This window comes from Mytilus californianus, unplaced genomic scaffold (genome assembly GCF_021869535.1).
Source record: "Mytilus californianus isolate M0D057914Y unplaced genomic scaffold, xbMytCali1.0.p SCAF_3, whole genome shotgun sequence".
NCBI lineage: Eukaryota > Metazoa > Mollusca > Bivalvia > Mytilida > Mytilidae > Mytilus > Mytilus californianus.
The window spans coordinates 20,657,318-20,678,086 of NW_026262679.1; the positions used below are offsets into that span (position 1 = coordinate 20,657,318).

Sequence of the window (20,769 nt, forward strand, 5' to 3'; positions counted from 1 at the left end):
TTTGGGGTTCTTTAAACTTTATTATGCATCAAAATAAATAAAAATATATGTATAGATAATGTAACACAAATGGAACAATGTCTAACGAAAATTTACAAAACTATACCGATATAAAATAAAATTATATATATACATATATTGAAACACGCCACTATATTTATACATTTTTTTATTTACAATTAAGTTCCTACCTCCTATATACCATACTGCTAGACGGTTTAGTTATTACATACAGGCCAATCAAATAGTTTATAGAAATGTGATAATATAGGAATGTATTAAATCTGGTGGCGATGTTGAGATGGAATTGACTTCAAAAACACCATAAGCAATGTGGACTTTCTGCCCCGATTTTATATTGTTCATCGAAAGGTAAAGAATATAGAATGAGATGGCCAATGTATATAATGTTTGAATGTGAACTTTTAAGGAAAGACACGCAGGCTCAAACTCATTCGAGAAGACTTGATATTCATAGAGACACAAAACATAATAAAACAGTCCAAAACTTGAGACTGGTACCGATATACAATTTAGTCATACAGTAATACAAAAAACATGTTAATCTACTGTTACTGGGTTCCGCTTAATTAACAAATACTTTTATAACATGCTTCGTAATACTCAGTTTAGTAATTACCACACGTTCTTTATCTATTTATAATCCATACATGGTTATATTCCAGATTAAATATCTAATTTGTGTCAATTACATCAATTATTTCCAATTCAGATTATAACTCTTATTTGTATAAATCAAATATATAATTTTCAATGTTAAATCTTTACAGGTAGTCAATGAACCTTTTAAAGTAATCCACATGACAAATTTGTGTACCCTTCATTATTTTTGCCATCAAAATATCTAAGCTTGAATTCTGGAATTCTTGTATGACAGTATATACTTGTGAAAAATTCTCTTTTGATAGTAGAAACAATAGGGACTCAATTCTTAAAATAAAATAAAAAATCCCCAGGAAGAAAATTAAACGAATTCACAATATACAAAATAATTTAAGCAATGAAACTCTGATAAAGTGTTGATGCTTATATGCAGTTATTTGGAACTCTGCTCAAATCGCAAATAAATGACACGTTATGCATTCAAATATACAAACATAGTTGAACATAAAAACACACAATGATATGAGTATCACAATTCACCTCCATGTTGTTGGCAGTCGCCTTCACAATCATCGAGATGTTTTTCTTGTTCTACAAAATCAGGAACTTTAAATGACACCACTGGACAATCTTCTTTCAAATTTTGACAAAACAGTTTCTGTAACGTTGCTGTATTAACTATTTCCCATCCTACATCTCCTCCGAAAGTGGAAGGTTTCCAATACTTAGGACTACATATCGGATTGGCCATGAGTCCCTTAAGAGAATATGGTGCGCCCATTTCAACTATTGTTTCGCCAAATACAGCTTTGGGTCGACGTTTCTCAGTTATGAGTCCAACATAAAACTCAACAGCATCGATATCTCCATAAAAGTTTTCTAATACTTTGGCTAACTTTTTATTACCTATGAATAGAAATCAATACCTACAGTTTAATTTATCTAATTTCAATGAACTTAATATTTTCATTGTTTTCATATGTATTTTTAATGGTTTAATTATTTTTATAGCATGCAATCTGAATATATTTTGGTTAGGGTGCTGTCTCATTGACGTATGTACCACACATCTACTTTCATTTATAAGTGAGGTACTTGTCCCTCAAATTTTTCTTTTTATACTTAGCAGACTAGCTTTATTTACTTATTGAGAAGGGTCAACTTAAACTGGTGGTGTAAAATTATGTCGTCTTGTATCCTTTTTTACATATTATTAATTGTAAAAAAAGTTTTTGATACACGATTTGAATCTTTCAATTATTTTCTGTTCTATATTGAATTCTGTTCCACATTTACTTTCGGCATTGTACAAGTTTTTTATGTTGCTTTCAGCAATTTCAAACATTTATTGATACGATATTATTTACCTCTGTTTTACTATGTCCTTTGTACAGATTACGATATTGAAGAGTCCAGTGTTTTTCAGATAACCTATTTTCAATATACCTTCTTCTTTATTAATCTGCTGAACGAGTTAAAAACTGGACATAGATGATTAAGGCCATTGTCTTTTGTTTGATTTTAAATAACTTTTGATGATATTTTAGACAAAATAGGGCGAGTAGAGATATTTAAAAAAAAGTAATACCCACGACCTAAGCCTCTCAAATTTTGTCAAAAGTTAGGTGTATGTGTATAAAAAAAAAGATATGTGGATATACGTCAATATATGTAAATGGGTAATACTTATTCTATGGGTCGATATTTCGTTTAATTGATTGATTGCTTGGTGTTTAATGCCACTTTCAGCACTATTGTGCTATTTCGTGGCGGTCAGTTTTTATTATTGGTTGATACTTCTTATAATAGTTGAAAGAAAAAATAACTGTAACTTAACTTAATGTTTAGTATTATAATGAGTAACCTAACAATTAAGAGACACAAATAATAAAAATAAAAGATATAAACTTTTGAACTGACCTGTTAATTCTTGAAATGATTTATGCGGTGGTAAATTAAAACGTTTTCTATAATTATTAAAAGATTGTAGACGTAATGTGCGGCCATGTTTCATTAATTCCTTTACAACATTCAATGTGTATTTCCCATGATTCTTCACTGTGATCTACAATAAAAATATAATGAACTGTACTTTTAATTCAAGCAACCATTTAGCAAGACCATTTTCAACTGATTTCGTCAAAAGATGAATACACATGTCTTTACTATTGTTTTTGATTAATGTTTAATGAATGAGAAATCCGTGTTACAAAATATTGTATCTTAAACAGTATAAAAACAGTAGTGTCCGTACGATTAATAAGGAAATAACACAATATATATCTTTTGAAGGGACGTGAAAACGGAATACACACGTAAAGCATTTCTGCAATACATACTTTGCCAAAAAAATCCTTTTACTTGTTAAAAAAAATTGTTTTATTCATTTGTGATTGGTGGCCGTGTATCGTCCTCTCGTGCATTAAATGATACTTTCTGGATTTACCTGGATGAACGATTAAACTAATTTTCTTAAACAGTTGAGAGCCTGCATGGATGTATAAGTATGTAGAAATGTTAAGAGCTATATGATCAGACAAACTGTATCATTTAAATCACGACTGTGTCGAAACACTGGTTACGGATAGAATGTTACCACCATGAACGGTAAAAACCTAGTGACTGTAGAGAAACAAGTATGGTTCCTGTTTCGGCGAAAGGCACGTGTTTGATACTTTTATCCGTGCACATGATACGTATTTATGATAAAATCATACTTACAGATCCAGCATTTTGTTTCGACAATGAGTCCACAAAGGTAGCCATTCCATGTTTTATAACAATCCTTGGATTGACCAAAAAGTCCTTTATAGTATAATTTGTCCCTCCAATATTAAATTCATCTGGCATCAATGGATGCCAATGATACAAATGATTAAATTCCAATGCAACACGGTTCTGGTACTGAAACGGTTCGCCAAATAACAAGGTAGGATCGAACAGAAGTTTGAAGTTGTAATTACTCAACTGTTGTATATATTCCTCAACCACTATTCTGATTGTCGCCCCTATAAATAAAACAAAAATATATTATATATGTATATATATAAGAAGATGTGGTATGAGTGCCAATGAGACAACTATCCATCCAAGTCACAATGTGTAAAAAGTAAACAATTATAGGTCAAAGTACGGCCTTCAACATGGAGCCTTGGCTCACACCGAACAGCAAGTATAAAGGGCCCCAAAATGACTAGTGTGAAACAATTCAAATAGGAAAACCAACGGTTTAATCTATATAAAAAACGAGAAACGAGAAACACTTATAAACCACACCAAGAAACGACAACAACTGATCAAAAGGCTCCTGACTTAGGACGGGTGCATAAAAATGCTGCGGGTTTAAAAGTTTTAACAGGCGCCAACCTTCACCATAACCTGAAACAGTAGTGTAACATTACAACATAAAATGACACACAATAAAATATCAATTGAAATGGCTTAACTCCATCAAAAAACATACACAATACAAGTAAATATACACTGAAAAAATAAGTTTGATCTATGACCAATATAAATAAAAAATATGTATCCATGTCAAAAAGACAACTTTAACCTAGGACAAAATGGCGTTAAAATAAAGTAACGTACGCAGGTAAATTTAAATATTATAATTTTGTTGTTAGTACAGAAACATTTTTTACGAAATAAATTTGTTGTTCATAGTACGAGTACATAAGTGAAAATTTATCGTCATACTAAATAATTATCAAAGGTGGTACATACCTTGCTTCAGCAAACTTCTATATTTGCGAGAAACATTTAAACATCACTTGTCTTTCATATGGGTCCAAATGTCTGTTGATACATTTTTTACAAGCCTTTAAATGTGTTATCTATCAGGATTAACGTGATAGTGGACACGCTGCTAAAGGTAAACGTTGATTTCAAAAGTTTTAAGGACACCATCGTGACTTGGTAGGCCGTAAAGAAATATGTGTGTCACCAAGGGTATATGTTTCATTTTTTTAACCATAACCCCATGCGCTGTGTGCATTTATGATTTATCATGGAATGCGACGAGCGACATTAGAAGAGCAGGTTGACATTTCCGGAGCACATGAATTCTCCAAGGTTTTTGTTAGCATACGTGTTGCTCAATCGTTAGTTTTTGTGCAGTGTTTTGTGAATTAATGTTTGTGTTTTCGTCTTTTATTTTTGGTCACGATTTATTTTCTTCCCTCGACGTATATTTTTTTGCCCCCTTGTTATCCTGCTTCCTTTTTCACAGCATTGAACAACCAGTGTCACGAGATATATTTTTCTCATAGAATTTATTTCATCCTTTTATATTTGTTCTGTCTTGTGTTTCCTAATAACGAATTCTTGATGTTAAACCCTTTCTTATACTTTTGGTCAGTCTGCAACCACCTGTATAACATCATTTATAAAATAATAACTTAAAAATCCGCATTGGCCCAAACATTTTTGTTTTTGTATTTTTAGTAGAATATAGATAATAAAAAAAATAAGATAATTATCATGTATAGAAAAAAGTATACTTTTTGTATCCAAGACCAAGTAATATTCCTGACAATTAACATTTTTCTTATTACTTCTTAAAGTCACATTTCATGACGATCCTGGTTAGCATGTTGTCAGACAAACAGGTTTCATATCATATAATTATAACACTGCCCCAAAAAATTGAGACATGCAACTATTCTATGACTATCAGACCTGTGAAAATAAGTTAACATGAAGAAATGTTCTAATCATAGTACTTTCTTACCCAATAATATCATTTTTCCTGTCTGAAAGAGTCTCTCATCTTCCCAATCTGGATGTTCCTTCTTCATAACATCACACACACGATTATGTTCTCTCATCCAAATTGTAGCATACATAAAAAGTCCAGGAAGATTACCAAAAAATGAGTGACCAAGGGCAAAGTTGCTGTCTTCTTTGACTGGCATGATGTATTTCATTTCCACCCCGACATCCTTATTTAATGGTGGCCAGTCTTCATTATTTATAGTCTGCAATTCAGAACAAGTTTGGCGATTTCGGTATTTACATGATAATCTTTAACAAATAAAAACACTTTAATTGTACTAAATGAAAGGCACAAGTTCTTTATGCAGCTGTTTTATCGTTTTGGTTTTTTTTTTAAATTTCATAATTTTGTTAAATTTTTAAAATTATGAATTTTATTTGGGTAGGTATAAGTGTAAGTAATTTTTTATCCATCCCCAGTAAATACAAAACGAATAAAAATAATGACATAATTTGATTAATCTTACAATGTTTGAAATTTTTTTTTTACAAATTGTATATCCTTTTAAACAGATCTCTTTTAATCAAGAAATCTATAAATGAGTAATAACTGATTTAAAAAAAAAAATTGGATTTAATATCAGAATGACTAAACATCCTAGCATATCACATTTATAACCGTTGAATATGAATTATATTGATTCTTTCCATCCTTTTTGTGAATTTCATATCTTCATTTTAATGAAATTTGATATCTTAATTTTTACGAATTTGATATCTTAATTTTTATGAATTTGATATCTTAATTTTTACGAATTTGATATCTTAATTTTTATGAATTTGATATCTTCAATTTAATTAATAAGATATCTTCATTTCTATGAATTTGATATCTTCATTTTTTTTGAATTTTTTATCTTCATTTCTATTAATAAGATATTTTCATTTCTATATATAAGATATCTTCATATTTATGAATTTAATATTTTCATTTAAGTTATAAGACATTTTCATTTTAATGAATTTGATATCTTCATTTTTATGAATAAGGTATCTCCTTTTTATGAATAAGATATCTTTCATTTTTATGATTAATGTATCTGCATTTTATGATAAAGATATCTTAATTTATACAAATAAGATATCTTCATTTTTTTTATTAAGATATCTTTATTTTTATGAATTTGATATCTTCTTTTTTATGAATTTGATATATTAATTTATACAAATAAGATATCGTAATTTTTTTTATTAAGATATCTTTATTTTTATGAATTTGATATCTTCATTTTTATGAATTTGATATCTTCATTTTCATAATAGTGATATCAATAGATATACGTACTTGGAATTTTAATTTTCCATCTTTAAAAGATCTGAGTAGATGTTCATCGTGTTTGTCTTTGCCGTACACATGTGTCATATCAACCTGTAAAGCAGACAAAGTTTCAAAGAAACTTTTTGACCAAACAAATTACAAATTCCATGTGTTATACGAAAGAGGCGGAAAAGTTCAAATGGAATTTCAACCCTCATATAAAGTCGACGAGAAACTGTCAATACCATCAAAACGAGAAAGAAGAGGAAAAGACAAACACTACATAGAAAACAAGAGTCTCTCAAGAGCCTGAATCGCTCACCTGTATTTCAGAGGAGAAGATTTTTAAATGTTAGCAAACTTGATGAACAAATTGTGTAAAATTGTCTTTAAAAGGCAATAACTCCTTAAGGGGTCAATTGAAAATTTTGGTCATGTTATTTTTTTTGTAGATCTTACTTTGTTGAACATTATTGCTGCTTACAGTTTATATATATCTATAATAATATTCAAAATAATAACAAAAAAACTGCAAAATTTTGTTAAAACTACCAATTCGGTGGCATCAACCCAACAATGGGTTGTTCGATTCGTCTGAAAATTTCAGGGCAGATAGATCTTGACCAATTAAACAATTTAACCCCTGTCACATTTGCTCTAAAAGATTTAGTTTTTGAGATATAAGCCAAAAACTGCATTTGACCCTTATGTTCTATTTTTAGCCATGGCGGCCATGTTTGTCGATGGATACAAACTTCGGATAAACTTTATAAACAAGATACCCTAAGGAAAATTTAGTTAAAGTTAGAAGGTAATTGGCCCAGTAGTTTCAGAGGAGAAGTTTTTTTAAATGTTAGCAAACTTGATAAAAAAATTGTGTAAAATTGTCTTTAAAGGACAATAACTCCTTAAGGGGTCAATTGACAATTATGGTCATATTAACTTTTTTGTAGATCTTACTTTGCTGAACATTATTGCTGCTTACAGTTTATATATATCTATAATAATATTCAAAATAATAACAAAAAACTGCAAAATTTTGTTATAACTACCAATTCGGTGGCAGCAACCCAACAATGAGTTGTTCGATTCGTCTGAAAATTTCAGAGCTGATAGATCTTGATCAATTGAACAATTTTACCCCATGTCACATTTGCTCTAAAAGCTTTAGTTTTTGAGATATAAGCCAAAAACTGCATTTGACCCCTATGTTCTATTTTTAGCCATGGCGGCCATGTTTGTCGATGGATCAAAACTTCGGATACAATTTATAAACTAGATACCCTAAGGAACATTTAGTTAAAGTTTGAAGGTATTTGGCCCAGTAGTTTCAGAGGAGAAGATTTTTGAAATAGTTTACGACGACAGACGATGACGACGACAGACGCCAAGTGATGGCATAAGCTAACATGGGGCCCTTCGGGCCCCGATGAGCTACAATAAAGACTGAGCAAAACGGACCCCACCAGAAACTGGGGCTTATCTCGAGGTAAACAGATTCTGCTCCACCAGTGGCATCCGCCATGTTGCTTAAAGCAAATACACATTTCGGTGATGTCATAATCATGAAAAAGAGGACGAGATTGTGCTATCGACAATTGGAAAATATCCTTGGTGATATGTGCCAAACTGTGAATTAATTAGTGAGATGACACCATCTATATAGCGACATGAAGTTGAATGTTAATGCAAACTGCTTTTCATTCTTCCTGAGAAGCGCCTGTATGAAGTCTGCCTCATATGAATAAAGGAACAAGTCGGCAAGAAGTGGGGCACAGTTGATTCCCATGGGAATACCGATGTTAGTTTAAAAAACACGTCCTCCAAACGTAACATATATGTTGTCAATCAAAAATGAAGCATTGCTACTTTAATAAATATACATAATGCATGTGAATGTATTTAAACCATTATCTATTTACTGCTACTGATTTCATACAAATACACACAACTCTAACTATCTGAGCATTAGCAAAACATATTCTGCTTCGACTTGGAAAAAAATGGTTTGGTTGAAATAGAAAACTCTACAAAAATAAAAAAAGATTTTTAATTCATACATGTATCCCTTTTGTCCATCTTCAAAACAGTTGTCACTTGTGATATTGATAAGAGGGTGTGAAAGAAATAATAAAAACAGAGGCATCTGCAAGTAATAATAAATTGTAATGCAAACTTAAAAACTATAATTACCCCATGACCTCCCCATTGGTACTGTGGTCCACGTTTGATATCGGTTTTAAAAAACTGATGCGTGAAGTGTTGAGCAAAGAAGCTAAACAAAGCACTTGTTCCTCTTGGTTCTGGCTTAAACTTCTCCCGGACAAATAATTTTTGAACCAGTTCATCAATATCTGGTAATTTTGTCTTTCCTGCCACGCCCATTGGGGTTGGGCACTCAATGGGGACTGGTGGTAATGTCCTTGTAAAAAATGATAGGTTGTAATTTGCATCAAGGGTGATGTACGAATGTTCGTTGTCATATGTAGGAGGACTATCAATTATGTCTGCTCTTACTGAAATGCAAATTTGCACAATGTTAGTTAGGTTCTGAAGAGTCTCTATAGTGTCGTAGAATGTAATAAGCGGTTTAAGAGAATTACAATAAACAAGACGACCCTTATATAGATATCATAAAGTCCATGATTTGTTACTGGAAACCTAAAGAATCATTTGATTCAAATATAAAATCAAAGATACAAATTTGCCTTTAATAAAACATTGATATTTGGAACAAATGTTCTTACATGTGTTTCTGTAGAAGTTATCGGTAGATAGAAAAGATAAATATAGATTATCATAGACCTAGTCTGAATCAAATTATAAGGCTGGTAATAAACATTTTGGTGTAAACTGTCTTCTTGATACAGTTCATTAATAAATGTATACTATTGATGAAATTCCACAACCATTTATATAATTAACTTACTGGTATAAACTCTCTTCATGATGAACTTCCTCATGAAAGGTATACTATTGACAATATTCCAGAACCATTTATTCCCTACCAACAGATTGTGTAATGTTGACGGCGAGGGCTTCAACCATAACTTTATTCTTTTTGAAAAGGTAGCTGAAAATAAGAGTTTAAATCTAACAACACACAGATATCGCTTCACCCTGAAGAAATAACAGTCCTTGCTAACCATGCTCGTGGTATCCATTAGCCCTAATGTTCCTGTTTCACTTCGTTTTTGAAAACATACATTATTTTCCCTACATCATTGATATGAAATAAATGGTGAACTAAGTAAGATTTATCATTTAAGTTTTTAAATTCATCTTAAACTAAAAGTAGCAATTGAAAATAGTAATGTTACTAAGAACGTTAATTACTCATCTGAGACTACCGATTGGACAGCTCCCACCCAACAGTAGTCCGAAATATCGGACTAACTTAAAACCAACTGAACACCTTAAACCGTCATCTACCTATTCCATTTGAAAGAATGATAAACTGCAAAAGCCAATGTTGTCTTTTCACAATTCTGGTGTAAACGTTAACCAACTGAGTGGAATTCACATGACAATACGAAGACATTAACCCGTGAAATCCCCTTTAAAAGTTTTACATTTTTTTCACCAAAATGGAAACCCCGCAAAACCAAATTTAAAACCCTTTTTGGACACTTAAACATAGTAATGATCAATACAATATTTTGATCAATACTTTTACATTAAGTAACTACCCTGCAACAAAAATGAAGATACATATATTACAAATATGCACTTACAGTCTTGTTATGGGACTCCTTAAGCATAATAATAAATTTCAAAAAATTGCTGTATATCTAACAACAATTAAGAAGAGTAAGAAAAAAAGATAAACAAACAAAACTAAATAGAGAAAGGATTCTTGAGACAAGTTACGGAACTGTATCTGACAAATGTCCTGTTATATTATACAATGAACCTCAATGTTTTAGTAACTTTGATACTGAATTCCAGGAGTCACATGGCTAGTGGTAACATATTAAACTACAAATCAGTTAACAAAATTATATGCGGTTGCCTGTACTCAGAAATGAAATTGTAGAGTAAAGCTTCAAGTGTATTTACAAAGAGGAAGAGCGAGTACTGTGCGCTGGTCATTTCATTTTGTGCTCCCGCGTATACAATTTGCTTAGTAACCACGATGCTGTTCCTTAATATATTTAGACAAAAACGAGTAAATATATTATGTTTTATCAGCTTATAGTATATTGGAGTGAAATATCCTGGCTAATACTACAATTTGATTGGGTACTTTGCCGGGTATTTTAACCAGTATCACCTGTGAAGAAAAACGAATATCGATAGTAATAAATGTTGAAATCAGGACATTCCAGTATAATATAATTGTTATTTGGGCTTCACAGGGATATAGACTCATATTCCATGTCAGTGCCCAATATATCCTTCGTTTGACTGCTTAAGGGATATTAAACACTGACAGGGAATATGATCCCATAAAAATGTATCTCCTGTGTAAAAAAACTACATACATGTTATGAGTAAAGCATTGTTTTCAATGAAAATAAAATTGAACCTCAGACCTCTTACTTATATTTTTTATTTATCTTTTGGTTTAAAAATTTTCAACATTGGTGTCTAGTTTTGAACATCGGTCAATTTCAATAACAAACACTTCTGTAATAAAACAAATATACAAAAGTATTCTGGATTGTGCATACTTCTACAAATGCTGTAAATCATAAATAAAGGCAACAGTAGTATACCGGTGTTCAAAAGTCATAAATCGATTGAGAGAAAACAAATCCGGGTTACAAACTGAAAACGAGGGAAACACATCAACTATAAGAGGAAAAAAAGGAACAATAGGAACACTGAAGTGCAACAAAAACAAACGCCAACATACATAGAAACGAACTATTTGATAACAACTGCCACATCCCTGACTTGATACAGGAATTTAAAGAAAAAGTGGTGGGTTGAACCTGGTTTTATGGCTAGCCTAACCTCCCGCTTTTATGACAATGTTAAAAAATATCGCTAAAATGACACCACTACGTGACAGACGTACAGCACAAACACACACAAGAACACTCATCACAGAGAAACGCACAAACAAATAATATAAAAGTCGACAAAACATGCAAACCGCAGAACAACAACGAACACCTTCCATAAACGACAGACACCACAGGACATCAAAAACAGTGACGCACTTACGTAACGAACATGCAATCTCGAACTTTATACACTTATTTTCACAATACCAGTCCAAACAATTTTCATGACAATGATGGTATTTAAAGGCAATTTTATTTCAATTTGGACTACAAACGATAAGACATAACACATTATCCTACAGAAACCATAACAGAAACATAAAAAATAAACACATGAATGTTGGATGTACAAAATACCGAGACACGTCGTATAGCAATGCAAATTCACACTCGGTATAACAGTCATATTCAGGAATAGGTTACGTTCGGTACTTAGCAGACAGACGACATAGATGTTAAACCACAATCTTAGACAGGGGCGGATCCAGGATTAGGTTAGGGGGACGCAAACTTAAATTTTCTTCGAGCGGAGCGAATAAGCGCCCCCTGTAAGACGTGGTAAAAATGTCATTAGTTAGTTTAGACACAGACACATTGTATAGATAAACCAATTGGTGATGGTAAAACTTCCTTTCATGAGATTCTTATTGCTCTGGGTTTTATGTTTGATGCAATCAATGAAATTTACAATTTCTATTTTCAAATATATTAATGTTATAATAACTGTAATTTGCCTTGAGTCAATTAAAATTCGAGTATCCCCTTTTGAGTTTAATGTGTGATGTGTATGTTCGTGTCTAGCAACAAGAATTGATCCGATCACGTTTACTTGTTAAAAAATATATTTGAAGACATATGTCACAGGTCATCAGTTTATCATTTTTTCCTATGCAACATTCTGATGAAATGGTGATACACTCGCATGTTAGATATCTAAGTCAAACAATTTTTAAGTTGCGGCGGACACACACATTTTTTAAATAATTACAATTAGATCTTGCAGTATTTTCCATACATGTACCATGCCAAATATTATATCTTGAGACGTGTCAAAGATACGTTTAAAATCTTTATGAAAATACTTGTCAGACGTCCAACTTATTTGTCAGTGAAGATAGTGCACAACATATCGTCGTCTAGTGCTCTATTCAGTTTCTAAAAATAAGTAACTGTGAAAAAATAACAAAGTTCTACCCAGATACATATGCATGTAAAAAGGTAACTAATTTGATCCGAGGTCAAATGCAAATCCAGATAAAACTCAATACGAGTGTTTCACCAGCTAGCCAAGTAATCAGCACACTTCTGTGTTAACATGGATTATAATTGATACGATCATATCTTAGCTGTATTTGGCAAAACCTTTCTGAATTTCGGGTCCTCAATGCTCTTCAACTTCGTACTTTATTTGGCCTTTCTAACCGATTTTGATTCGAGCGTCACTGATGATTCTTTTATAGAGGAAACGCGCGTCTGGCGTACACTATTTTAAGCCTGGTATTTATGATGAGTTCAATTACATCATCGTAGGATGATACATCAACATGACAAATATCATAATAAGATAACGTTCTAAGATGAAAGACATATCTGTTGTCTTAAGATCGCAACTTTTGGTGCGGATACATCTATGAATGTATATATTCGAAAATGAATAATTTGACCTTGAGGTACATAAAGGTCAAATGTCAGCCAAGATAATACAAGGTCTCGTCAGTATTTGTCGATCTGTTGGCATATCTTAACATTTGTGTCATATGGGTTCCATTTTCATGCCAGATCTATGATATAGTCTCTATTAAATTTATTTACAACCTTTTTGAACTCGAGGCGATGTTGAACTTAATATGTTATATAGTCACCTGTCTATTATTGGTCTCTAGATTTCTTTTAGTTTTCGTATCTTTGTGTTGCTATATGTATATCATATATGTTTACTAATATTTCATCATTTTAAATTATGTAACAATCATGACAATGGCGCGCCCACTTCTACAATGACATAATAAAGTGATACACCTACATGCCAGTTCACAAGTTTATGTCGAGAGATAAAAGACTATTTAAATTAACATGCATGCGACATGCTTCTTATCTAAAATTAAGTAAATATCTCATTTGGTTTTCTCCGTTAATGTACTGATTAAGCACTCTGTTATACAATTTTGTTTATTTAACATGTTACATTGCATGTTTAAAATTAGAAATGAAGATAAAACATAGATCTATCCACTCCCAACTACCTATTAAATTTATATTGTTTCTATTTGTTTATCAGTCCTACTGTTACCATACTTCCCAGTATATCAACGAATAATTAAGTCTTTTTTGTATCCCTTATGCGTTTTTTTCAGTGACACTCTTTGGAATACTATGGTAAGCTGATTGCCCCTTTTGTATTGAATGTTTGTTTATATTTTTAATGTTGTTTGCCTAATGTCCAGTGGCATATTTAATGTTTGATATTTTCTTATTACTGATATTTTACCAAATTCATATCAAAGGGTAATTAGTCAGTCATTACTTACAAACTTCACAATATCTTCCATAAAAGTCAGTGTTTGTACAATCACACTCATAATCATTGAATCCCTTTGTAAGGCAAACTCCACCATTTTGACACGGGTAAGAGCAACATAGATTTTCTGTAAGAAACATGTAAATGTAAAAAAAGTATAACGAAAAATACCGAATTAAATGGTAAATTCAAAAAGTGGGAAGTCCATAAAACGGTCAAAATCAAACGTTAGACTTTATCAACCAACGGAACGAATGGAAAAGAACTGTCATGTTTCTGACTTGATAAGGCATTTTCCGCAGTGGTCCTGATTTTATAACTAGCTAAACCTACCATTTGTATTACAGTTGTTAATAGTTCCGTTATATTGACAAATCTGGGTGAGTAAATATTAGTGCAATAGTAAAAATCTTAAATATATACACTGGTTCATGTATAATATTGCAGACATTCTTAAACGAAGTTTACAGAAGACTGTGTCTAATGAAACTCCGGAACAAATTCATTGAGCCCGCTGCGCCATCTTAAAATTGGGAAAAAATACCAATTGTTGACATATAAAACGTCAGAGAAAATTTATCTTCGCTCCACTCCGCAACATTTTTAGGGTTGCATCCCTCCCCTCAAATCTGGGATCCGCCACTGCTGAGTCTAATGTTTACCAAACGCAAGTAGGGCGTACATACTACATTGTGAGAATGGTGTCTTTGAAGAGTTCATATTCAAATTCAAAGTACGTTTAATACACGACCATTATACGAATGTAAAACATAACAAAAGTATAAAAATAACGCGATGTGGTATGATTGCCAATGAGACAACTTTCAACCTGTGACCAAATGACATAAAAGTTAGTAACTGTAGGTCACTGTACGGTGCATGTTTGACTTTTAATAAGAAAACGTGTTTAGTTTGCAGTTTTCTCATTGGCAATCAAACCAGATCTTCTTGTTTTTAAATTTACATACATGAGTTTTAAAAAGTCTGTATAAAAGTATATAGGTATTTTTGTGTTCAACGAATGCCACTTTTCCATGTGTTATCAAACACTTCATAAATATTCGTGTGTCCGAAACACGTTTCTGGATTTACCTTCATCAAGAACGCTCAAACATATGAAAGCCAGGGATGTTTATATACGCTGCAACGTTAGGAGCTATATGACTGAAAAAAGGACCTAAACAGAATAAACAAATACATTAAAGATCAACATTGCCGGAGGGAGTTAAAACCTAAATTTATTAATAATTTATGAACGGGGAATGTTAGATAACAATAAGTTATAAATCATGTAAGCATCGAAGCTCTGACTATTGAGCTGATGCTACACTCAGGACTATCCGTCCACCAGGAGCGTTATCGACCCAATGATAGTGAACGAAATAAACACTTGATAAAGTTTCGTTCGTCCGAAGTGCTACTCTTGATAACGCTAAAACCTAAACATTTGAAAACCAGCGATACGTAAATACGTTACAACGTTAGGAGCTATACGGCCAAAAAGGACATAAACAGAATAACCAAATATACCTACATTGTATAAGGTCAACTTTGCCTGTAGCTGTAAACATCATCGTTCTTTTGGTCTTTGACGGATAGTTGTTTCATTTTTCTTATTATTTTTTTAATATTTATTTATAAATAAGTAGTAGATGTGCATCATTTGATTTGATACATATCATTACGAATATTTCAAAATATTCCGAAGACAGACGTATTTTAACATTTTAAACACTGTCCTAAAATTGGCAAGATCCTATTCAAAGGATCCAAGAGTCGCGATCGATAAGGAGTTTTAGTAAAAGTTTAACAGACATGAAATTTATCAGAAACAACTCAAAACAATTTGAATAACGTTCTGTAAAATGAAAATAAAAAATACAATCTAAACATGTGATTGAGTTCGGAGTCTTGTACTATTACTTTACATACCTGCATAAGAAACCGATACTAAAGATATAATGAAAAATACCAATGTACTCTTCATCGTCATTCCAAGATAACACAGGTGTCTGTCAACGAAAATAATTATGATAGTTGTAAATTTGTGATATGTAATACATCACTTCCTCAACAATTACAAAATATAAAACATTATTGACAAGCTGCTTTTCTGTTATGGACAAGACATAAATAATCCTATAATTCTCAAGAAGACAAAAGGCTTCATATACAAAGAAGGACTAACAACATCATGAACAAAGCAGTATGAGAACATCTTCACATAAACTTATACTAAACGACCTAACAAAGATTTTTTTTCTCAGTTTTCACGTTTAATATTATACTAGCCGAACATTTTGTTCTTGATTATACAAACGGTGTGAATCAGATGAAGATAATAAAAACATTTCCAAAGATCAGTAAGAGTACATACAATCTATCTCTTTCCTCTTGTAATTTTTGTAATATCATTTCCCATTCTAAACTAGACGACTAATTGAAAGAACGAGTTTAACTTTGTTTCATTAAAATTAATGGCCAACGTAGATACAACTATCTTGGTTTAGGGAAGAATCAAAGGTACTTTGTAAAAAAAAAAAGCACACGTTGATTCAAACAAACTTTTCTCTGAAAATGATATTATTAAGATGCTTGATATTATTGACAACATATTTGATACGTTTGGAGGACGTTTTTTGTCAACAAACAATCGTTATTCCTATGGAAACAAACTGTGCTCCCCTTCTTGTCCACTTGTTCTTTTATTCATATGAGGCAGACTTCATATAGGAGCTTATAGGAAGAATGATCATAATCCTTCAAATTTACGTTCAGCTATAAATATTATGTCCGCTCGCTTAATAATATAAAAGTTTGGTGACTATGTTTAACGCATCTAACTTACAATAATGGATTCTACAGATACAATTAAATCTGCCTCATATCTTTACTTACATCTAGAAATTGAAAATGAAGATCGGTAAAGAATAAAACTGTGCGACAAAAGGGATGATTTCAGCTTCCCAATCGTGAACTTTCCATTTCTATGTAGCAACATTCCAATAGCGCCTGCATATGGAGAATATATCTACCAGTTGATACGATATTCAAGAGCTTGTGGGTTACTTTAACTGCTTACAAAGAAGCTGTTAAACCAAGGATTCCAAGTGGTAAAGTTGAAGGAAGTCAGCCCTTCGAAATTTTCAATGACTTGATCACGAGGTTTATTTTACCGTTATGGAATATCGGTGTAATAGATGACCACGGATATGTTCCAATTGTCGTAATCACAATCTAGTCCTCTGTTCCTCGATTATAATCACACCAAATGCCTCTTCTCATCAAATTTGTACTATCCATGAGGAACTTGGAGGGTGCCACTAGAGGAGCAGGATCTACTTAACCTGTCGAAGCACATGAGAACATCCCCAGTTGTTGGTGGGGAACCTGTTGCTCATTCTTTTGTTTACATATGTATTGTTTTGGAAATTGTTTATCGTTTCGACGTTTTTCGTTTTTTTTGCCACGGTGTTGTCAGTTTTTCTTCTACTTATGAGTTGCGAATGTCTCCTTAATATCTTCCTTCTCTTTTTTACTTGGAGATTTTTCTTGCAGTTTATTTAGCTATTTTAAGTTTCACTATATATATTCTAGTTAACAAGACAACATCCGACAAAAAAAACAAAAATTGGTAACATCGTGATTTAAGGTTGTTGATCAGCTTGTTGATTGGAAGGTGGAATTTTAAAACTAGATATTCTAAGGATGATTAGGGCTAAGGTTTGTTCTAGTAGGTCAAGTAGTTTTAGATGAGAATAATTTCTTAGCGGACGTCTAACGTCAAATGTGACAAAGCTTACACTGATACTTTTGAAAAGATGAGCTAAAGATTCATAAGTCTGATAAATATCGGTAATTGGAGCGAATCTATACCAATGTATCACGGTATCTAAGATTTTAGTGCATCATTTGGTACATTTATTGGATTGTAAAATTAGCGTTTACCGAATGATTGAACAGAATTTCTGGATGAAGTGAGGATCGAAGCGCTTAATACAAACACAATGTATGCACGATCAACATGTTACTACCAATAATGAGAATGCTAGAATCATATGAAATTTACATGTAATGTAATTATTAACTTTTGAATAACCCCAGGCCGGTAGACCTGAATATAGAAATATGGCCATCCCTTGGGTACTTCCCGTCCTTCAGTAAAACCTTGCTAAAGTGAGGCGTTCGTATGGCTGTGCAGCATGTTCAAATTTGCAGCTACGTCCGGTCGGAATGGTAACATTTAAAAAGCCGAAACCTCCTGTAAATAATGTATCACGCTTTCTGCACATTGAATAACCAATCAGTAATAATCGTTTTATCAGAATCTATCTATTTCTGTTATTACTACTAATAATTTGTTCTCGTCCTGAATGTGTATGAAATAATTGTCACGGGCCGTAAAGCAAATGACGATCATCAATTAACCTTTTGAATGATCATACCTGCGGTCTAATGAATGTTTACTTATACAATAGTTCATGAATAAATATTTACATTTAAAAGGTTGAAACGAAATATAAATATCAACAGATGTATATAAATGATAGGTAAACACAGTTTTTACAATGTTTACAGCATATTCAATAGGATATATAAACCACTTCCGATAGAAGTGGTCGTTGTCTTTGATATCATTTTGGCCGGTCCATAAGGATATGATATATATATATATATATTCTACGTAAGAAATAGGTTGATGAATTGTTGCTTGTTTAACGTCCAGTGCCAAATAGTTCATGCATATTCAGTACGAGAACAAATTAACAATTGATACAACAGCCATATGATCTTCAAGGTATATCGATCGGGATGAAGGGTAGTGAAATTCGACAACAGGAGCTCGGTTAGAGGATATATTTGTTCAATCATTGTAATTTTAATTTGTTTTTCGTATGTCCTGTCTATTTGATTCAAATAATCAACGTTGGCACAATGTTTGCATTTTTCTAGCGATGCGTAATATACTGTCCATAGATATAAGAAGATATGGTATGAGTGCCAATGAGACAACTCTCCATCCAAGTCAAAATTTATAGAAGTAAACCTTTATAGGTCAAAGTACGGTCGTCAACACGGAGCCTTGGCTCACACCGAATAGTAAGCTACAAAGGGCCCCAAAAATTACTAGTGTAAAACCATTCAAACGGGAAAACCAACGGTCTAATCTATATAAAAAATGGGAAACGAGAAAAACTTATGAACCACATCAACAAACGACAACTACTGAACATCAGATTCCATGTCTGTTCTTTTGCTTGGTTTATTATATCTTGTATAAATTTAAGACATGTGTGAATCTTATAGTCTTTAAATGTACGAATATTTTATGTTCTTCTCCGTACCTTTGTTTATATTGGTTTTAGAGAATATATTATCAATCTCTTTTCATGTAAAGTAAATTATAGTTCATTCAACCAAAACTGTCCCGGCTAACCCTAATAAAAATATAAATGTCCTCTTCAGATAAATTAGTATATCAACACTACCTAGGTCTTGAATAATTAATCATGTATCATTACAAATTTTATATGATATGCAAATAAAGTATAAATACAAGGAGATATGGGTAGTCAATTAGACGGCGACCCAACGACAATATTAAACAAAAGACACATAGAGGGACCATATACAATACATATTGCTAAACAAATTATCCTTAAACACATGGCAACATGTTTTGCTCGTCTAGATAATTTTGCTGCCGATGATTGGAGTCGAAAGTTCAACAACGCTAGTCTCTTTCCAAATAACTTTTGTTGTATGCATACACAATCTAATTAAAATATAGATCTCTGATTTCGTTATTATGCGAGCATGCGAGTTAATATACATATGAGTTTTAATATGATTGTTGCACACAAAAATATAACTTTATAGATAACTTTAACACATATATGTGTATAAGTGAACTTAAATTCTATTAAGTTTACCTTATTTTCTTCTCCTCTCTCTAATGGTTTTTAAAAAATCAGTAAATATATCTCCGTTTATACGTATGCAACAAAAGATTTAAAAATAACTGTTCAACTTTAAGATTCATTGAGTCAAAAATTAAGTTAAATAGTTATGTATTCTTCTGAGATGTACCAATAAAACCCACATACATCACACGAATTTTGTATCTATAAAACACCCACATACATCACATGAATTTTGTTAAAATACAAGGGAATGACAATATGGCTATAAATACAATGTAGTATGAATTTTCTATTCTATGATCATATAAAGAATATAGTTATTTGAAGTGAGTACGCTTGAGTGCCTCATATACTCCTTTGTTTCCGTTTTTTTATCCGGACAAGTAAAGTGTCTATTTTCACTAAAGGTTATAGATTAACATAATCAATTATTCATAGTAAACCAAATTTTCTTTTTTTTTCAATTCTACGAAGACTTGTCATTGTACATTTTATATATAAATTGATGTTAAAACAAAACGAAAATTCAAATTGATTTCATAAGTTAAAATCGTTATGTTTATCGGGAACGGCCAAGATTGTTATTAAAAATATAACAAGTCATCATTTAAAGGTTTAAATTATCTAAAAACTTGTTTTCTCAAATAAATGATACAT

The 20,769-nt window shown here is 31.9% G+C and overlaps 1 protein-coding gene across 1 annotated transcript; it reads right to left on the minus strand.

Annotated features, from left to right (window-relative positions):
- LOC127734097 (prostaglandin G/H synthase 2-like) lies at positions 1-20,368 on the minus strand. Its single transcript, XM_052243724.1, has 10 exons — positions 20,122-20,368; positions 16,121-16,200; positions 14,199-14,315; positions 9,588-9,731; positions 8,852-9,174; positions 6,686-6,769; positions 5,357-5,603; positions 3,346-3,632; positions 2,545-2,689; positions 1-1,530 (listed from the first exon to the last, which is right to left on the minus strand). Exons 2-10 carry the CDS (start codon positions 16,179-16,181, stop codon positions 1,154-1,156), a joined length of 1,785 nt encoding a protein of 594 aa, XP_052099684.1. The 5' UTR covers positions 16,182-16,200; positions 20,122-20,368; the 3' UTR covers positions 1-1,153.
- Positions 20,369-20,769: the final 401 nt, after the last annotated feature.

Bases quoted from the DNA above. Each gene is read 5' to 3' on its own strand.
- LOC127734097 (XM_052243724.1), bottom strand. From the start codon at position 16,181: ATGACGATGAAGAGTACATTGGTATTTTTCATTATATCTTTAGTATCG. The intron at 9,175-9,587 runs GTAAGTTAATTA...TTTGCATTTCAG, and splicing joins CATGAAGAGAGTTTATACCA to TAAGAGCAGACATAATTGAT. The intron at 6,770-8,851 runs GTAATTATAGTT...TCTGCTTTACAG, and splicing joins ACCAATGGGGAGGTCATGGG to GTTGATATGACACATGTGTA.